We start from the raw sequence: 22,329 nt of genomic DNA on the forward strand, positions 1-22,329 counted from the left end.
GTTTCTTCATCTTAGCCAAGTGGCTTCTACTCTAAATAATGAGGTGACAAGATCAGGTTAACACATACTTATGATATTAGTAGTCGACACATCTTGATACCTGCTGCATACAACTAGACATTATACTTAAACTTCTCTTATTATGTACAACCATTAATTTGCTCTAGTATATACCAAAGGATAAAGAAGTCAGAGTTGGTTTAATCTGACAAGCTACGAGGGTAAACCCTAAAAACAAAAGTACCCAAAACATTTTAAATTTTCACTGGTGCAGAAATGGTAAGTTCATTATAGGGGGTTACAGGAAAAACAAAATCCATCTTGGTACCCTACATTCCATTCATTCTCAAAGTCTAAAGCCACAGATCTAGGTATTAACACAAAGGACACAGGGATATACATCTCTCTTCGCAAAAACAAAAACAAAACAAAACAAAAAAAACCAGCTCTCAAATTCATCAGAAGAAATATGGGTTAGGAGGTTTACCACTCCTTGGATCTCTAAAATAATTCACTTGTAACTATTACTGATCACATAAATATTTAAGCATTACAGCTTTTCTTAAGTAATTCCATTTAAGAGGACCATACCATCCCACATGGGCACTGAAGAACACAGGGAAACAAACTGAATTTCCCAACATACAATTACAGGAATTACAAGATAGTAATTCCATTTATAAAAATGTAGGAGCCCAGCACCAAGAAGAAACATAAAATAATTGATGTCCATGTTCATTTTTTAAGGTTTCAAACTAAAAGTGACTGACCCCGTAGGTTTGGGATAGGAATCAGTTGCAACATTTCTGAGTTAGGACTTCAACTGCCTGGCCCAGAAGGCTGGTGTGAGAGACTAAATTTCTGCACCTAAGTTTCAGCCTAGCCAAACTGCACCCACCTTTCAAAGCATCTCCTTTTGTTTCCTGTTCTTCCTGTAAATTAAGTGAAAAAAGCTTTGGATTTTTACTAAAAAACGTGCCACAGAAAAGAGAGATCTAAGTGGTATTTTAAAGGGGGGGGGGATTGGGGAGAAGTAGGCACTGTTACTAGCTACATTTTAGGGCTAAGGGAACTTAAGGTTCAAGAGTTGTCCAGTTACACAGGTGGTAAGAGTAAGACATGGGTTTGGGATGAATTAGTTACATTCTAATGCAGTAGTTACTTTTACACTTGCACTACATTTTATGGGAGAAATCATGTACTTGAAAGTATGTGTTTGAGAATTTGGCAGAGTCCATCTGATTCACCCTAAGTTTGCTGAAAACCACCACCAGCTTATTTATATTGTGCTTCCTATGTGGCAAGCAATATTCTAAGCACTTTATATATTCTTTATACCTTATAATCTTGTTTCAACCTTGTGGGTGTTCTAATCCTCATTTTATAGCTGAGTAGCCAGAAAAAGGTTAAGTAATTTGCCCACGGTCACACAGAAGATAAATGACAGAACTAGGATTTGAACCGGCAGCACAGATGCTCAGTCTCTACTCTTCATCAACTCTCAGTATACTGGGAAGGGCATTTCAGCTGCAAAGGTCCCTAACAATGGTTCACACCAGGACAAATGCCAGAAGAGTTCCTACCATTTCTACTTCTAAAATTGGAAGGATTAGAGTGATTTGTGGTCAGACTATGGACAAGGGCTCAGAGTTAGTTAATTACAAGGGTAAGAGGAAAGGGGGACATTTTAATTCAAGGTTAAGGCCTCTCAAGGCCAAGAGGAAAAATTAGGGAACAAGTTTTCCATGGCAATTAATAACTGGACAGGTTTGTAAATTTGTCTTAAAGGTCTCACCTTCGCATAGTAACAAGGCACTGAACAAATTCTCCTTTGGGAGATAGGTAAACCCAGCAACCATTACAAAACTCTCAAAGTTGAAAACAAAGTTAGCTTTATTTTTGAAATGTAACTTTGGTTATGTTTCTACTCTATTTTTAGTCTTATGATTTTCTGTTGGGAGATCCTTTTTACTGGGTTTTAGATGTATTTAAGGGAGAAGCCAGGTTATGGAGTTCCTGAAGAGAAGGCATTAACATTCTTTGAGTCCACACTCCATTCTTTGAGTGCTCACACTCCAGAACACATACCTTGAACTGAGCCTCTGGTGGCCCGGTGATAATCACCATCCTCACTTTAGCATCTGGGGCTTCAGCTGGAGCAATCTGTAACAGGCACATCAAGGGGGATGACACTTTCAGGTGCCACTGATAGAAACCTTCCACACACCAGCCTGACATTTGTGCACAACTTACTGAAATGTAGAATGGAAGCCTTTGGAAGGAAGTTACAGAGCAGCAGTGACTAACATGGGTTCATTAGTCCTGGCTCCTGCCATGAACTGTACGCTTACACTGTGCCAGGCCCTGATGTGAAGGTCCACATGCGATCTCAGTGAATCCTCGCTGGGTTCCAATGAGGTGGTACGTGTTCTTTACAGGGGGCAAACCGAAGGCTGAAGAAGCTGAGTTACGTGGCCCATCCATGATCACACAGCTAATCCAACTGGAGGGAGAGCTGGGTCTGTCTCCACTGCCCATGTTCCTCATCACTACACCAGTGGTGCTCAAAGTGTGGTCCTTTGGCCCATATGCATCAGAACCCCCAGGTCTGTATGTGCAAGAAACTGCTATGTTCACAGATCTAAGACTATTGGTAAATTCCCCAGAAGTATGTTCAGTAGAGTAACGTGAAGTAAACTAACATTAATTTGGCAGAAGGAAAGTAAACGGCTTTCCTATTTTTGCAGAGTATATGAAATCACACAAAAAGCATGGGCCAAGGGAAATGTTCCAGAGGCTACTGAAGGGAGAAGAACCCAGCATTCTTCCATAGTCATAGGACTTGGGGACCCAGCTGGTAGTTGTTGTTTTAAAAGAAAAAAATCTGCTAAGACATATGCTGTGTAAGAAGCAAATTCTTATTATTTACCAAATTTATTATTATGTAAGAATGGGAAGCAAAAAATATGATAAAAACTTCCCCAAATTCTACCATTCATTATAATCCCTGTCAGTTACTAAATAGTCTACTAGAGCTCTACCCACACGTTTACAGTCAACAAATGTGAGAGTCATCTTTTCTCCTTCCCTCTGTCACCTAGAGCCATGCTAATACTATTATTCTTACTATTCCTACTTTGTAGACTCACTAATTTTGAGTCTATAAAACAAGCAAATAATTACTTCCGTTTAGTCTAAGCCCTTAGAATTATTCACAGGAAACCCCTGGAACAAAGATACCGTTCTTTATCTTTCTGACTAGATTTGTCAATACTGGTGAGGGAGGGCTGGGGCTAAGGGCACTCGTACACGGAGTTTAAGAGTAAAAATTGCTCTAGTCTCTGAAAAGCCTGAAAACACACAACTCACCAAATCTATTTTATAGACTTACCTTAAAGAATAAGGCTGTATATAAAAATTTGGCTAGAAGAACTCTGTCCATCACTGCATTTTTTGTGCAGAATAAGTTAGGAACAGTCTAAATGTCCAATAAGTGAACACAAATAATTAGCAAATACCAAATATATGCCCATTAAGTACATATACGAAATTTATGGATATGTAAATCCAGCCAAGTTTCAAGAGTGGTGGTGCATCTTTCAGATTATGCGTGTTTCAGACTCTTTTGGAAACGTTTTGCCCTCATTATAAAATCTCCATGAAGCCTGAAAGCAAGAGAACTGAATACCCAAATACTCAGTTCTCATTCATGAAATGTTCACTGCAGTTTTTCCAAAGCCAGTCTATGAAGTTCTTTATGCATGTGTCAAAGACTTATTTTTAACTCAATCAGGAAGCTTGCAGGACCGTAAAGTTGGTTCACCCTTCTGTCTTTTACTGTCTCTTTTTCCTTTACCTGTTTATCTTGGCTGTATTTCCTGTTCTTGTGTTTTGTTATCTTTTGCTACAAGAGACCATATGAGGGCTATTTCTGTGTTTTGCATCTTTATTAACTAATTTACATACAGTAGCATTCACTCTTTGGTAACAGATGCATAGGCAGATAACCACTACCACAATCAAAATAACAGTAGTTCAGTCACTGTCCACAATTCTTCCTGCTATGTCTTTGTATTCAATTCAAGCCTCTCCACCTCTAATTCCTAGCAACTACTGAATGTTTTTTCTATCCCTATATTTCTGCCTTCAGATTTTAAACAAATGGATCAAAGAGTATATGGCCTTTGGGTCTGATTTCTTTCCCTTAGCATGCAACACGAGATCCGACCAACTTGTATCTATCAATAGTTTGTTCTTAATATCTTCTGTATAGAGGGACCACAGTTTATTTATTTGCCCATTGCCCATATGTGCTGCTTCCCATTGGGGGACAGCTGGAAATAAAAAACTATAAACATTCGCGTGCAACTTTTTTATGTACTATTTTTTTTAGGATTTTATTTAGAGATTCATTTATTTATGAGAGAAAGTGCACATGTAGAGGAGAGAACCAGACTCCCCACTAAACATGGAATCCTACACATGGCTCCATCCCAGGATCCTGAGACCATGACCTGAGCTAAAATCAAGAGTCAGAAGCTCAATGGACTGAGCCACCCAGGGGCCCCATACTGTATTCCTTTAAATAAAAAATTTTATGAAATATTAACAACCAAAAAACCACCCCCACTGAACTGATGCTTTCCTAAAGAAAGCTGTCATTGTATTGAGCCATTATCAATTTATACATAGCTTAAAACACAATGCACTGTCTTACTAAATTGCTTCTCAGCATATGAAAATACAGAATCTTCAGAGTACAGTTATCCAGTTGCTGGCCTCTGATATTTGTTATCCCACTTTCCATAATAATAAAAGTATTTAGCTCCAACATTTCCCTCTTGGCTCTTTCAACTATGTCTGGCATTGTGATGCAGTTTCTGAGCATTGAAATAGAGATAAAAATATTCTATGGCAGCTAATAAGAAAACTCTGTAAGAGGAAGATTCTTAATGTCCTCCAGCTGGCTGGACCACAGACTTGTGAGAGCACCGAACACTGTCATGTGGGACCAGGAGGGACCAAAGCCATGCCTGGGGAAAATGAGCTAGAACATAGGTCCAGGGACTTAGTTGACCAAAACTACCACACCAGCACTGCATTGTTTACCTCCAGAATACTTTTTTCTGAAAGTCAACTTTGTTGAAGCTGTAGTTTGGGGCTTTCTATCATAGCCACACCCTATGTAGCCCCAGTATAGAGTGCCATATTCGGTTCGATTATGAAGTGGCAGGACGACTCATGTTCCTGTAACTTACTGTCAGTAAGCACTAAGAGCCACAGTCGGCAGAACAGTACCTTAATAGACGCTCCTGCAAAGCGAGAGAGCTGCTTGATGTGCTGTCCTTGCTTGCCGATAATAGCACCAACAGATAGGGCTGGGATAAACAGATGGACAGTCTCCGTTTCTGATTGCTGTTGGAAAGACAGGACATACGTGTATTCGGTAAAAGTAGGCTGTTATCATTGGCAGAGGGATGGGGGCACTCATACAGTAGGAATATTAGGAAGCTGACAAGAGTTCGTTGGTAAGAGTTAACCTGAAATTGAGAACATCTGTTCCTTCTGAAGACATCTGACTTTAAAAGGTCACTTTTCTCTACACCAGTTTTCTTTGACCTTAGGAGGTCACTGATCTACAGATTCAAAAGGTAAGTCAAAGTCACAAAGTTTAGATTCCTGAAAGCAAATGGAGTTGTGGGCTACACATCAACAAACAGTGCATCGGAGGACACAAGTCTACACCATAGCCATGTAGGTTTTGCTTTGTAAGCACCTGATGAACTCCTCAAAAGGAAGAATTCCTGAGTCTCTCATTATATATGACCGAATCGTGTAAAACCTTACTGTCACCGTTCAGTACACAACCACACCCAAGCAAAGGACGGGATGATATACCACTTTAGTGGCAAAATGCCCTGGGATTCTTTCCCATATAGTTCATTATTCCTCCCATCTCTGCCCTTCCTATATAGTTCATTATTCCTCCCATCTCTGCCCTTCCTTTGCCAGTTAACACACGGAAAAATTGGAAAACATTTTGAAGGCTAACTCAAAGATTTTTCAAAAATGGATTTTATCTGTATACTTCACTTCTCAACTTCCCACTTCAAGCCAACTGTGTCCTTCCTGAGTCATCTCCCTTTAAATGGTCACTCCCATTGGGCCAACAGACACACACCAGAGAACACTGGGTTAAAAAAGAAGAAGAAGAAAAAGGCTAAACCAAGATTCAGTGATCTTACCGGTGAGCTATAGGTTCTAAAATGCAGAAGCAGTTCACATGTTCATACATTAATACTTGCTTACTTTTTAAGTAGGCTCCTTGTCTACTGTGGAGCCCAATGTGGGGCCCATACTTACAACCCTGAGATCAAACCCGAGCTGAAATCAGAAGTTAGATGCTTAACTGACTGAGCTACCCAGGACCCCAATACTTGCTTCATTTCTAACAACTTAAAAAAAAAAAACATGTATCCAAGGAGAAGTCAATTCTAAGAAATTTATTCCAAGAAATATTTTTCATTTTCTAAGACTTTTTTTTTAAAATTTTTTAATGATTTTATTTATTTACTTGAGAGAGAGAGAGAGAACATGAGAGGATAGAGGTCAGTGGGAGAAGTAGACTCCTGAGCAGGGAGCCCGATGCGGGACTCGATCCCAGGACTCCAGGATCATGACCTGAGCTGAAGGCAGTCGCCCAACCAACTAAGCCACCCAGGCGCCCCTCTAAGACTTTTTTTTTAAGAGCAATTTTAGGCTTACAGCAAAATTGAGAGGCAGGTACAGATTTCCCATATATGCCAAGAAATATTTTAAGGTGAACTACAATTGAATACACTAACTTAATATGCAGTTGTGTTTTTTTTTTTTAAGTATACCTACCAATTAAGATTTATAGAGATATCAGAAAATATACTGCAGTCAGAAATGTACACATTAACTACTTGGTAAGAAACACTTCATGGAATTCTCTCTTGAGCCTTACATTCCTGTTACGGAGGACACTGTAAATTCCAAGTACTCAAGTTGGTCCCTCAAGTACTGTAGTCTGTTCACACAGAGCCATGAAACAGCTTCAGTCTAATTTCTCATTTGCCAATCTCTACAAATTTGTAAAGTCTCAAACATGTCAACAGTTTTGCTTTCAAGCATCCCAGGAACTAGGAAAATGAGAATATGATCATTTTAAGCAGTTTCTGAAAATCTTAGTCAAAAGAAACAGCAGCACTGGGCTCATTCATTTTTATTGCATATGAAAACAAACTTTGTGCTACCTAATGTTGGTCCACCAAATGACCACCACTCTTACAACACACAAATTCCCAGGGGCATTAGCAGCTCCATCTTCTCCCCGTTAAGCCCACAGAGCAAGCAGAGAACACAGACGACTTGGTACCACGGATCTGTGGGGAACACGCTGCGACAGCAGAAACCCAAGTCTGGATGAATCGGCCATTCCACTTGCCCCGCAACACGCACTTACCAGAAGGCCATTCCACCACAGAACACTGATTACTCACACTATCTGGTAGGAATTTTTCTTAATAGTCTATAGTTTCCTTCCTCTGAAGCAAAGATTTTTTTAAAAAAAATGAATTAGTAAACATTCTGGAAGTAACTAAAGGAAGTAACAAAAACGCTGGGCTGGTTCTTTAAAGGAAAACTTTTTTGTCTATGTAACAGATAAATTGAAATGAGAAAAGGGAAATACAAAAACATATGTCAATAAATCTAAAAGTGTCAAAAATCTGTCTAGTAGGAGTTACCAAAAATCAATCAGAAAAATTTACATTGACCTAAGCAACTGTTACCTCTACAATCAACTAATCTCCTAAATAAAGCACCAGGCCCAAATAAGTATAATTCTTCCAGGCAAAATGCTCAATAAGAATTACCAAACCCAGTGGAAAAGAATCTAGGTAAGGACAGGCAGACCTATTTCATGGGGGGAAATGGATTTAATAAACCAAAACAGTAAAGGAGTGGTAACATGCTACAAATATGGTCTAATTTTTTTTTTTTAACTGTAACGATACAGCTTAGATCTCTTCCCAATTTCATTCATGTGGCCCTGCCTCATCCCATTAAACGGCATTCCTCCAGCTAGACTCACCACTGCTGTCTCCTCTCCATGCATGCGTGTGTGTGTTTAACAGTTTTCAACTAATTCACGTAATGCTGCCATCAAATCTTTACACAAAAATTGTGCCCTTGTACAAGTACCTCTACTATATAAATTCTTAGTAAAACTGCTTGAGTCAAAGATTCTGAACGTTTAAAATTAATAATCATCAAGTTATACAAAAAGTTTCCTACTCTGTTCACACAGAATGGTGGAATCCTAGTTGAGACATTCATGGAACATGTGGGTGCTACCTTTGTGTTCAGCATAGTGAGAGATGGGTAAAAAGCATGCTGAGGTCAAAATTCAGGTTTAAGGAGGAGGTACCTATGATTGGGGAGCAGTGGTATACAGGAGTCCTGTGTGGTGAGAGTTTGTGTTTTCTCTGTGAGGTGCATCACCTCATCTACATCTCACAACCCATACAACCAAGAGAAACAACATTTCCATCTTATAAAAGAGAAAACTGGAAGAAATAGAGTAAGGGACTTATACATGGTCATATACTGACTGGTGGTGCAGCCAGCGTTCAGAACTGGACATCTCTCTCTCTTAAGCCTTATTTAAAACAAAAAAAAGGACATATCCTGCTTCCAATAGGTATGTATATGCTTTATAATACAGAGATGCAGAAGTGATTCCTAAGAACAGCCCAGGGGCACCTGGGTGGCTCAGTCACTTAAGCAAGTCACTTCAGCTCAGGTCATAAACTCAGGGTCTTGGGATCGAGGCCTACATGGGGTTCTCTGCTCATCAGGCAGTCTGCTTGTCCTTCTTCCTCTCCCCTTACCCCCTGGAGCTCGTTCTCTCTCAAAACAAACAGACCAAAAAACCACAAAAACCAAAAAATCCCAAAACAAAACCAAAAAAAGAACCCATGTAACAGCCCAACAGAACTCCCAGGTGAGGAGTGCTGCCTTCCCTGGCGCTATCACTCTTCTATCTACCTTGGTAGGACTTCTCAGGCAAAAGAAATTTCCCACATATCGTTGGCAAAAGCTTAAGCCTTGGATCATCAATGTGCAAAAAATGGCATCAGAGGTAGTCTGTTAAAATTAATTTATTTGGGGGCACTGGAGGGCTCAGTTGGCACAGCATCCAACTCAATCTCAGGTCTTGATCTCAGGTGTGAGTTCAAGTCCCACATTAGGTGTGGAGACTACTTAAAAAAAAAAAAAATGCCTTGGGGCACCTGGTGGCTCAGTGGGTTAAGCCTCTAACTTCGGCTCAGGTCATGATCCCAGGGTCCTGGGATCGAGCCCCGCATCGGGCTCTCTGCTCGGCGGGGAGCCTTCTTCCACCTCTCTCTCTCTGCCTGCCTCTGCCTACTTGTGATCTCTGCCTGTCAAATAAATAAATAAAAAATCTTTAAAAGGAAAATGCCTTATTTTGAAGAAAAGGTATAACTAAAGATTAAGAATGATGTAATGGGGGTCAAATGGCACAAACTTCCAGTTATATAATAAGTCACAGGAATATAATATATAGCTTGATGACTATAGTTAATACTATACTGCATATCTGAAGGTTAGGAGGGATCTTACAAGTTCTTATCACAAGGAAAAAAAATCACTATGGTAATGGATGTTGACTTCTTGTGATCATTTTGCAATAGCGACAAATATCAAATCATTATGTTGTACTCCTAAAACCAATGCTGTATGTCAATTATGCCTCAAAAAAAACTTAAAGAAACTTTAAGAATAGTTTAACTGAATCACACACCAAAAAAAAGATGATGCTCCAACAGAATAGGGATCCGACAGCAACATGTTTGTTGTCTCATTTGCACACACCCGTCTTAATGCGTGTTTAAGGTACTTTATAACTTAGAGTCTCAATGTTTGTTTCTGCTGTGAGAATAAAATAACCATGTCATACAAAAGTTGGCAAGAAAAACCGTCACACAAGTCCTTCATCTTTACCTGACAATTATTTTGTTGTATCCGAAGGAGCTATTTTCAAGATCTGCAGAAAGTTTGGTTTCCCTATTTTTTCACTAATTTCTGTAACACTGCAATCAAATCTCTAAACATAAATCTTAGGCTCCTATATGAATACTTCCAAGATCTTATGTAACACAAACGCTGGATCAGAGGATTAACATTTACAGTTGACAGGTATTTCCAAATTCTCATACTAATACATGTGTTTTATGGCCAACGAATATATTAAAGGGGGAAATCCTATTTTGAACCACGCCTTTCACACTTACAAAACAGAAAGCAACACAGGATTTGAGACCCCCATGCCAAGTTTCCTACAAATGGAAATCATCTGAACTGTGCTCTTCTTTCCAAGTCTCTTCATTGACCTGTAACCCCCAGGAGGTACATCCTATTTCCTGTTAAGAGTGAACCTCAAATTCAACTCCAGGAAATATTACTGAGGAAAATCATTGGATTGTTTCTTCAGCATATGTACACATAGCTGTACTACTTTCTTTACAACTTGGTATTCCTGACATTTCCCAGGACATAGTAGGACACCGCAGGTCTTAATACAGCAGTCAGCCACACGAAGTCTCCCTGCCTCTCTGTACCAGCCCTCTTAGAAAAAATATTCCAGAAGAGGGTTTGACTTGCCACTGAACTCTCTGCTGTGAGAGCTGTGATAGGGCCCTGCCCTGAACGGCTTGGCCAAGTCACTTCTGCTGCTATTCACTAGTGAAAAACACTGAACGAGTAACATTACTCGTTCTTTAGTATTTCCCAGTGCTAAGAATAGTGCCTCTGAATGCAAAGCGCCATATCTCACAGCCTGCCAGTGTGTGCTGCTATGACTGTGTACCACTTATTCCAGGGGACCTTTCTTATTTTAATAACTGAATTAATTCAGACATTGACCATAAATTGTGCTCAGTAAAAATCTGTCATTCTGGTCCTTATGGTAAAATTGATACATTAATATTAACTTTCTTAAAGTAAACATAGGATCTAAGTATTTTATCTCACTGAGAACATCTATACCATGTTCTTCTGAATAATATACTTTTGTTTTTGGCCTGACAGTGATAAAGACCTTGTTAATGATCAGACGAAACCCATTGTAGTGTGTAATTCGCTCAGATCTGCCCCGTTGTATTTTGCCACGACTGTGTAATTATTTGTTTTCTGGGCCTTGTTCCAGAAAAATTTTAGGCTGCTTAGAAAATACACATAATCTAGAAGTAAAACAAAGGAGGTGAAGAAATAAGAGCATAGGGACCTGAATATAAAAGATGAAGCCAGGAGTGCTGTTTTTGTATACACTTGGCTCTAAGCTTCCTAGCAGCTGATTTAAAAAAAGAAAATCAGCCGCATAATTGAGTATGCCTGGAAGAGAAAAACTATCCATTTGTTTAGTAAAAAACACTTTTCCCAGGACTGATCCCAGAGAGCAACTTCTCTCTGTCTTCAGAGGAGTAATGTTAACAGGCATCCTTGGAGCGAAAGCCGCAGAGACTCACAGGCACAGTGTGGGCATATGTCCTGGCCTAGAAGGTGCTGAAGACAACTCTCTCAGGAAAAAGCTCAAACCTAGGCTGCTGCCACAAAAGCTGAACAAAAGCCAAATAATCTTTCTGACACAGTGAGGAAAGGCCATCAGCGCTTTTTTTGTTGCTTTTTGAGGGTGGGACTCAAGCCGGAGTCAACACACCCAATACGAAGACTAAAAACAAACTTAAAAGTTGTGTGAGGTTTTGAAAAAGGAGGGGTGGTCAGTAGAAAGGGCCAAAAGGACCAAATTTTAACAGAAAAAAGGGGTGAAGACATAAGAAATCCGTATACAGACAGAAAACTATTCTGTGCTGGGATGAAAACAGGACCAACTGAGCCTGTCCAACAGAAAAAGCAGTGTCAGAAAGAAGCAAACTAAATGTACCAAGAGGGGGTGCCCCGCACTGATGGGCAGTGAGGCGTGCCCCTGGCAACAGCACCTTAATAAAAAGTTGACTCATCAGATGTCTGAGGCTTGATGAAGACATTTCTGAACATCACCCAATTCCCTTCACATCAATTCCATATCCACCCAGCACCTCCCTGACCGTAAGTTACTTTTTTTTTTTTTTTTAAATTTGACAGAGATCACAAGTAGGCAGAGAGGCAGGCAGAGAGATGGGGGGAAGCAGGCTCCTTGCTGAGCAGAGAGCCCCATGTGGGGCTCGATCCCAGGACCCTGGGATCATGACCTGAGCCGAAGGCAGAGGCTTAACCCACTGAGCCACCCAGGTACCCCCTGACCGTAAGCTCCTTTTAAAGGAACTTTTCCTCTGGGAATATAAGGCACCTCACATTATTATCCTGCCTATTTGACAGTCATTAAACTGGCTCTGTGGTACAAATTACTGTTGTGTAGAGTTCTGCATAGTAAGCCCTGTTTCCAGGATGTGGATATGTAGGTAATTCTTACTTACAAAACTAAGAAGCCAGAACAATGGGTTATGATAAGCCTCTTGCACCTGTGACTTCAAGTCTCTGAGATCAAGCTTGAAAAAAAAAAAAACTCATCAGCATTACCCTTTCTTGTTACACATTCTCTGCATTTAAGTTAATGTTCAGCTTCATTATCCTGAACCCTTCTTCCTAAACCTTCAGGTGAAGGATAGTCACATGACCCAAGCAGCTTCCCAGTGGATTTCTGCCAGATGCCTATTGGCAAAACCTCCTTTGGTCTTCTTGGCAGACTCTATGTTATAGCTTGAAATAACATAAGAACAAAGCTGCTCAACTGAAAGTTTGCATAACTGGTGAAGTCTGCCAACGAGTAATTCCTAATCATCTATCATGAGGAGATACAAGAATGAGCAAACAGTAAGGTTAAGTGTATTTCCTTTGTGGGGAACAGAACCTAAGACATCACAAAGGCATGGAGGCAAGCCTGCCAGCCAGTAAGACCAGCCTTTAGGAACCTGGAAGGACGCCAGTGTTTCCCTTTGGTTTGTACAACAGATAGCACTGGGTTTTTTTGCTTTGTTTTGTTTGTTTTGTTTTAATGGATTTTGGTCTGGAACTGAAGTTAAGTTTACTCAACTTCATGACCGGAACAGAATACTGAAGTCTTTAAATTTAAAAAAAAAAAAAAAGAAGGCACAGAAAGTTTCTCCCCATAGCTAAGTAACCAAGGCCTCCTAGAGGTACTAGTGATTACAGTAAGTTATTTACTTTGATTTTTTTTTTCTGACAAGAGCTGTGCCTGTAATAAGAAATCCTAAGTAGTAAGGCTAAGAGAATGAATTCAAAAATCCCTTTCAACTCATAAAATATTGTTTCTTAAAGAGCACCTTCAACTAGCTAAAAACCAAAGAAAATGTTCATCTTTCTTCCCTCTTCGATAAACAGAAACTTTGCAATTTTCAGACCACACTATTGTTCTGGAGATTTCTGGGAAGATTCCAAAGATGCTATCAAAATTATGAAGACAAAAGCACTTGAGCTAACTCCTGCCAACGCAAACGCCAGGAAATAACATTCAGCTATGGATGCTGTCCTGGGCCATGCCAACTTCAGCTCTTGCTCTGTTCAGGAGCTGCCAATGGCCTCTTCCCTACTGTTCAAGCATTTTTGAAAGGAGCATTTCTTGTCATTTCTAAACTCAAAGTTTGCCAATTAAGTACTGCATGAGCCAGCTGCTAGGCAGGAACTAGAGACTTTTTGTCTATTGGAAGAACCGACTCTGGCTCTATTAGAAAAAAAATCCACCTGGCAGGTTCCAGTCAGAATACATTGTGGGGGGGTGGGGGGGTGGGTGGGAGGGTGAGCAAAGTTCTGGTATGGAACAAAGCAAAGGATTTATCCAAAGTCAAGGTGCATCAATTCTCCTTTCATGTTACAAAGCAGCAGTGACAAAACACGAGTAAAAAAATGAAACAACTCTAAAAGAAAGAGAAAGCAATACATAAAAAGAGAGCCAGAGTCTTTGAAACATTGAGTCATCAAAACCTACTTCTTACCAGGCAATATACACTTAAAGTAAAAGAGATCCACTGCTAACCTACAAGGCATCAAGGATTAAAGAGTCAACCTTAATGAGTAACCGACTTCCCTGTGAGAGCTTCTAAGGACCAGCAAGCTTCTCCTCAGCAGCCGTAGACGCCAGGCTGCGGCGGAGGAGCGTCCTTGCGTGCTGAGGGCAGGTACCGGCCAACCTTTACTCCTCTAACCCAGTTTTTCAATAAATGGCATCACAGACCCTCACAGACCTACAATAGTAGGTTCTTCAGCAAGAAGAAAAGTGAAGCCAGGGGGAAAAAAAAGAAACATAAAAAGAAATGGGAAGAAAGAAAACGGATAAAGCTTTGATAAATTTAATTATTGCCTTTAAAAACAAGTTTGTGGGGCACCTGGGTGGCTCAGTGGGTTAAAGTCTGCCTTCGGCTCAAGTCATGATTCCAGGGTCCTGGGATCGAGCCCCGCATCGGGCTCTTTGCTCCGTGGAGAGCCTGCTTTCTCCTCTCTCTCTGCCTGCTCTCTGCCTACTTGTGATCTCTGTCAAATAAATAAATAAAATCTTTAAAAAAAATAAAATAAAATAAAATAAAAACAAGTTTGTGTTTCAAAAAGTGGTGACCAGTAGATAGACTTAATAGTATTAGTGATCTGAGTTTAGACAAAGAACCAAATCTAATAATACACAGTGAAGGTAAAGCCATTCCAACCTAGTACTTCCCCACAGAGAAGTTCTATACTAAAACAAAACTTGTCAGAGAATTGTTCCCCTAAAACAGTAAATCAGGAAATTACCTCATAGCTATTTGGAAGTAGAATTCATTCTAACTAGTATCCAGAAACATAATACATTCTGTGAAAATGGTGTTTTCCCCCTTTGTTTCGATGTGAAAATAATCTGCAGGAATAGAATCTGAAAGATCCCATTTTTCTCCTCCAGAATCAATTTAGATTATTCTGGGTGTTTTTTTGGGCAGCGCAGGGTGGGGGAGGGGCAGGAAAGACGGGGGTTTTTGTTTGGTTTTGTTTTTGAGAGGATTTAAAAGCTCACCTGCACCCTTGCAGGCTCTATTTGCAGGTAATATCACTAAATCCAGTGGGGCAGGGTTACTCATCTCTACAGTTACAGACACTGCTTCCCAGCTTCTCTTGTGGCAGATGTACCCGATGTTATGTTCTGGCAAACATGACTAACCCGTGGAAGTGTAAAAAGCTATGGTCTGGTAGTGTCCATATAGGAGGTGGCAGCTGATTTTTTTTTATCCTTCATCCTTGCTGGCTGGAATCAGACTCAATGGCTGGAGCTTGAGCAGTCATCCTGGTCTGGGAGGCAGCATGCTAACTAAGCCAACAGGAGCACCTGTCCTAGATGATGCAGCGCCACCACTCCCAGCCTTGTATTGTCTACCCTTCACCTCTCTTGATGAAGAAGGAAAACTCATTTAAACCAATTTTTTCCCTGTAACACACAGCCAAAGCTAATCCTGATACACATAGCATGCCAAAGTATATTTAAAGGCATGAAAACAGACATATGGCAGCATCCCACAGACATTTCTGGCCTGGTATTTGGGGATTGTAATAATAGGTGATCCAGAGGAAAGGAGGGAAGTTTTTGATCAGGTTTTTGTTTTTGTTTTTTTTTTTTAAGAGTCAGAGCATGCAAGTGGGGTGGGGTGGGGGAGCCTAAGGAGAGAATCTTAAATGGGGTCTACACCCAGCCTGAAGCCCGAGGCAGGGCTTGATCTCATGACCCTGTCATGATGATCTGAGCCCAAGTCAAGAGTTGGACATTTAACTGACCAAGCCACTCAGGCACCCCTTGCCCACACTTTAAAATAAAGCACCAAACAAGCTAGAAAGAGTGACATACCTGAGTGGTATGTATTTATGCTTATCCCAAGTACTGTCTACTGTGCATTACCCTTGATATTTTTCCAACATTTAAGTCCACCTTCCACAGAATAGTAAGCACTCCTTGCAGAACAGTAATTTGACAATGAATGGGTAACAAAAGACTCCTGCTGACCTTTACAAAAGTCACCAATTTCTGAGCTTCTATCTTCTCCCACGGAGATTCTGATTCATGTGAGTCCAAGGAGAGACACAGGTTCTTAACCAGTTAAGAAACAGAGCAGCTGTTGTTAACCTTGGCTACCTCTACACTGGAGTCAGCCAGAGCGCTTTCCAAAGCAGTAATACCAGAGTCTCACCCCCAGTTCCTGCCCTGGGGGATGGACTCTTAACACAAAAGGTCTGGGGTAATTCTAACATAAAGAACAAAAAAAAAAAAAAAAAAAAAAAAATTCTTCCTCGTAAAGCAGATAGTAGAGAAAGCTACTCTTTACAGAACACTGCCAACTAAGAAATGTAAAAGATGACAGACATAAAAAGAGTAAAATATGATTAGGCAAATGTCTGTAAAGGATACGAAACCCACAGGAGGAAAGAATGTTGGGGAGCAAGACACATATTCTCAAAGTACTACTGATTACATCTTCATCATAGATGGGAAAGGTACCCTTACAATGCAGAGCTCAGACACTACCTTTATTTTATGATCAAACAACATGACATCATCTGCTTCCCAATGGGACACAGAGAAGGTATTCCTGCCTTCAAAAAAGGTACAACCCTGAGCCTAATCACGTCCAAGCAGTCAGTCAAACCCAAATGAGGTGGCATTCCAACCACTAGGCTGGATTTTTTCATTCCATGAATAAAAAACAAGGGTGGGTAGGCAGTAGGTGATACCACGTGGAATGGACTCCTGCTAGAAACAAAAAGCAGGGACTAGAGAGACATGACAACTGCAATGTAGAATCATTAGTTGGATTCTTTAATGAAAACCCAGGTATATTAATAGAACATTATGGGGTAAGTATGAAATTTAAGTGCAGACTGCATATCAAATAATAGTATTGTGCCAAGTTTTTGTTTTTGTTTTTAAGATTTTGACAGAGAGAGCGCGAGCAAGTGCACACAGCAGGGGGAGCGGCAAGCAGAGGCACAGGGCTAAGCAGGCTCATGACCTGAGCCAAAAGCACTTAACCTGACTGAGCCACCGGGGGGCCCTTGCACCAAGTTTGTTCTTTATCTCTCTCTCTCTCTTTCTTATTTGCTTATTTATAAAGATTTTATTTATTTATTTGACAGAGATCACAAGTAGGCAGAGAGGCAGGCAGAGAGAGAGAGGAAGGGAAGCAGTCTCCCTGCTGAGCAGAGAGCCCGATGCGGGGCTGGATCCCAAGACCCTGAGATCATGACCTGAGCCGAAGGCAGAGGCTTTAACCCACTGAGCCACCCAGGCGCAGGCCTATCTCTCTTTTTTAAAGATTTTACTTATTTATTTGACAGAGAGACAGACCTCAAGAGAGGGAACACAAACAGGGGGAGTGGGAGAGGGAGAAGTCGGCTTCCCAGCCAGCAGGGAGCCCAATGCAGGGCTGGATCCCAGGACCCTGGGATCATGGCCTGAGGTGAAGGCGGATGCTTAAAGCCTGAGGCACCCAGGAGCCCTTCTGCCAAGTTTCTTAAGAGTGATCATGATATGGTGGTGAACATCAAGGTGAATTCCTTGAGGAGACTAAGTTAAAAATAGCATAATGCTCCCATTAATTATTACTTTTAATTACAATGTTTGTAAAAATATTACCAAATTTCCAAGACAGGATTATATACCTATGTATTTCTAAGAAGAAAGGCAATAGTGAGCCCATATTTCTGAAATCCACAAAAACAAAGATTTCTTCCATTCTGGAGAAAAGGGTAGATTACAGGAATAGCTCTCCTGATAATTTCTGACACATTCTTTGAGGTTTAAGACTAGCATGCAGGGAAAAAAAAAAAAAAAAGATAGCATGCAGAGATAAAGCTAAGTTTAAATCTACATAAAAATTGTAAGAACACATTCATCTGCACAAACATGCAATATAACCATAATTTATCAACCATTCCAACTAGATAGATAGATTTGTCTTCCTTAACACTTAGTGTTTTGAGTGCTACCTCCTACACCCATTTAGAGAAATGTCCATGTGTGAAGTTGGGGATTCTGTTATTTCACTGCCTACATACATGTAGAATAAAATGTCCACTTGAATTCCGCAAAGAACTTGGATTGCTAAGATTGTCCACATTTTATTCCTTTAAGTAGAGAATTTCCTTTTCCTGCCCATGAAACCACCAGGCCCTCAGGGGTTCTGAGCTCCTTCCCCTTTGCACTATTTCTACCATTACTACTGGCAGCTTCTTCATCTTCTGATCTCACTGACTGCTTCTACACCTAGCTGATTTAGTTTTAAAATCTCAGGAAAAGCAAAGACCACCTATTCCAGTGGGATCTTCCTTACATTTACTTTTGATTCACTTTTATTAAAGGTCACCAACTCTCTTCCCCATTCTTAAAATGAAACAAAATCTCTACTTGCTTTAAGTCACTCAGACATTTAAAATCATAAAAGTCCTTTGGAAATAATGTTTTTAATATACTCTCACTTGTCTTAAAACAATCTTAATTTTTCTTAGAACACAAGAACCCATTACACAGAACTGTATCACTAAATTACAAAACTGAGCAAATCTAGACAACATTCTTATTATTTATGTATCTTAAAAATAGCTACCTAACAATCACTTTAGGAATTTCTGCACTGAAGCAGCCACATAAGTGTAAAGGACAAAATGTTCTATAATCTTACCAGTTGCAATGTGAGAAGCTTTACTGACCATGGTATGTAACCAGTAGAGAGAATAATTTAAATGACACCTCAGTTTACAAATTGGTAAAATGAGGAACAGACAGATTAAGGGGCGTGCCCAAAGAGAAAGCTAGTTTAAGGCACCTGGCAGAGATGCAGCTTACAGAACTTCTTTAGCACAGAGTAACTTTAAATAATCAGTTCCTTGTCACTTTTAATCAATGCTGTTTTACACGAAAGTGTCAGGGATACATGTGCCCTAAACTCAGTAATATGACAAATACATCTATTTATAATAAAGAAACTAGCAGCCATATTAGATGTTAAGTCCACATTCTCTCCAATTCCTATTTTAGGCTCACTTTGACTCTCCTATTAAATGTTTTATATTTGAATTCCGTAAAAACTAGAAAAGCCTGACTCGAGAGAAGAGTCCTTAAAAGATAATTCATCTAGTTCAGTTTCTTCATTGTGCAGGTTTGAAAACAAAAGCAGAGGGAAGAGGAGAGTGACCTACGGCGATACAAAGCAGAGGCAGAGCTGGGCTGGACCTGGGCTCTCACCCCAGGGATCCTTCCCCCAGCCCCTTTAAGCATCAAGGTACACACAAGTCAGCTACTTCACAGCACCTTCAGCTGTGCTGAAAAGCTTGACACTGCATGGTAGATCTATTCACACTGATGTGGGGCTGAAATTTTGATGCCTATCCATAGATTAATGGGCTTTGTCATATGGCTTCCAGGATGAAACATGTTCAGAGTGGCAGATGAGTTGCAGGGGAAGATGCAAAAGTTGCTGATCATAAAGGCAGAAACATTGCAAGAGGCCAAACGTGAAAAACACTTAACACAATCTCGTGGTTAAGGACAGGCCAAGGAAATTCTCCTTCATAAAGAGATAAAATATGAACAATCTGGGGCACCTGGGTGGCTCAGTGGGTTAAGCCTCTGCCTTTGGCTCTGGTCATGATCTCAGGGTCCTGGGATCCAGCTCCGCATCAGGATCTCTACTCAGAGGGGAGCCTGCTCCCACCCCCCCGCCTGCCTCTGCCTACTTGTGATCTCTATGTCCAATAAATAAATAAAATCTTTTAAAAAATTGTGAACAATCTTAGCAATCTGTGTTCTCTATACAATTCTAGAAGCATTTTACTCTACATGTAGTCTAGGCAATGTTATGATGGAATGCTGAACGATTTCCAGCTGGACATTTTCGTAAATTGGTAGAGGAGGTACTACTCAAAGCATCTATTACAGAAGAGTCAAACAGGAAGGGAGAGATGTAAACACAATCTATGACAGAAGATCCTAGAACGTTGCTAAATTTATTTCACATGACTGTCTACCTCCAATTATCACCAATTATACAACAGAACTGTTGACTACTTTCCAAAAAAAATTACTGTGTAAAGTATCTGTTATGCTGCAATTATTTTTATACTATCACTGGTCTCTCATTTTTGAAACCTCAGAAAAATGTTCTTCTTAAAAAGCAAATATAAAAGTAAGGTTTCTTTCTTAATAGTCTACCTCTTTACAAATGAATGAAAGCTGTGTTTAATGGTTGCACACACATATACTCAACAGACCTGTGAACAAAACTATCTTGAGTTCACTGTTTAAAAAGCACACTCAAAATGGAAGACATGTCTTTATTAATGACTTTTTTTTTTTTTTTTTTTTGAGATTTCATTTATTTGAGAGAAAGAGCACTCACGTAGAGAGGGCAGGCGGGGGAGGTGTGGAGGCGGGACAGTAGCAGAGGCGGGATGCAGACTCTCCCGGTGAGCCCAACACGGGGCTCAAATCCAGGACCCTGAGATCAAGACCTGGACCGAAGGCGAATGCTTCAACGACTGAGCCACCCAAGCACCCCTTTATTGACCTTTCAAAGCAGTTAACTTCCAAGTGAAGTTAAAGATGAAGGAAGCCTTTTTAAAAGTTCTTTCCTTCAACTTTTAGAAATAACTTCTTCCCCTCACCCAAAGTCTCAAACTTTTCTTTCCATATTTAAAAACCAATGTTGACAACCCTACCACCCCAAAAGTTCAAAAGGATAATTCACAAGTCCACTCTACAAAGAGGGAGGTAAAAAGATTCTATTGACAGGAAATGGAAAGCGTGTGCTGACTCTGAACCTACAGATCATATAGGGACCAGGTTTTACATTAGAATTTGTCCTGATTAGCATTTAATGTCACACTGCTTGAGGGCAACAAAGTCTGATTATGTCCCTCTGACTGCATCCCACTCAACCATACAGAAAGCCAAGGTACATTATCTTACCTCAAACTGTGGGTAAGGAGGAGTCATAGTTGAAGGGGGCCCTGAGGTGGGAGGTGGCATCCCTGAAGTGGGTGGGAACAGACCCAAGGCATTCAGATTTAATCCAGGAATTAAATGTGCTTGAAGCTGCAATAGTAAAAAGGTCTCTCATTTTACAATTAAAAAATCAAGTGTGAGTATTTATAAATAATAATATTCAGATTGTAACCTCTTGTCTAGTAAAGAAAAAAATCATTTTATGACTCAAATTTTAGAACAAAGCAGATGTTCCATGTAATTATACTTGAGTATATATATGTTCATATTTCTTAGAATTTTAAAATCCGTGCGCTCATTTGCCCCCTCCTTGATGTGAAGCTACACTACCTTTCTTAAAGCAGGAAACACCCTTCCTTTCCTTAACGATCAGCTCAAGAGTACTTAAATATGTACTTTGTATGCTATGGGCACATGGTAAATATAGACTAAAAAACGTGCATTAGGTGAAGAAGTAATCAAACAAGATTTGTGCATTAAAAAGCAAACTAGATAAACAGAACAAGCTGAGATAAAATTTGGCAGCCATGGGTCTAAATGCCACAAAGTCAAGATCTTTGGAAATCAGGTCCCATCCCATGTAACTATGGCAACTAAACCTATCTTTGGAGTAGATCCAGAAGTCAGAAAGGGAGTTTTGTTTGGTTCAATTTTATAAAGGTTGTGGAAGTAAGGTGGAGATTACAGAGTTGAGATGTGAGCATACTTGAGAAGCTCTTTAAAAGGTATATGGAGTTGGATTTGTTTGCAAGGGACTCTGAAACATCAGATGAGCAGTGATGATGGTAAGGCCACGAAGCCAGTCATATGGGCTAAAACAATCAGCATTCTTCTAGGCTCCTCTCACAAAAGGTAGTATCATTTCTTTATTTTCCTTCTTTTAGGTATAGGGCCCAACTGAAGAAGAGTGTTTTTTTCAATCATTTACTTGAAAAATCAAAATGGACTTTTGAAATGTTACATTTTCTGCACCATTCCATCCATTAAGAAATGTCAGCCATTCACTTTAATTGCCTTCATTGCGCTAGACAAATGATTTTGTCATTTTTAATTCTTTAGTCTCCAGGGTTTGTGACTAACCAAGTAAGTTTTAAATGTGAATTCTTTATAGTTGCTTTTATATGCATGTTATCCATTGTAATCCCAGTCCTAATCATGGCATCAACGTAGGCACAGTAGCCCCATTTTACAGAAGAGGAAACCAATGCTTGGAGACCAACCAAAAGAATAGACTTGCAGCTAATAAGTGACTGAGC

General features: G+C 40.1%; 1 protein-coding gene across 1 annotated transcript in view; it reads right to left on the minus strand.

The window, feature by feature from the left end:
- IGF2BP3 (insulin like growth factor 2 mRNA binding protein 3) overlaps positions 1–22,329 on the minus strand; it is a gene marked incomplete at both ends in the record, with an annotated part of 141,816 nt that overhangs the window by 1,695 nt on the left and 117,792 nt on the right. Inside the window, 3 exons of the mRNA XM_080818419.1 lie at positions 2,089–2,163; positions 5,299–5,415; positions 21,038–21,163. Coding sequence (XP_080674545.1) covers positions 2,089–2,163; positions 5,299–5,415; positions 21,038–21,163 — 318 coding nt within the window. The remainder of the gene's footprint in view (positions 1–2,088; positions 2,164–5,298; positions 5,416–21,037; positions 21,164–22,329) is intronic.

The sequence above is a fragment of the Martes martes genome, assembly GCF_963455335.1.
Source record: "Martes martes genome assembly, chromosome: 11".
Lineage (NCBI taxonomy): Eukaryota > Metazoa > Chordata > Mammalia > Carnivora > Mustelidae > Martes > Martes martes.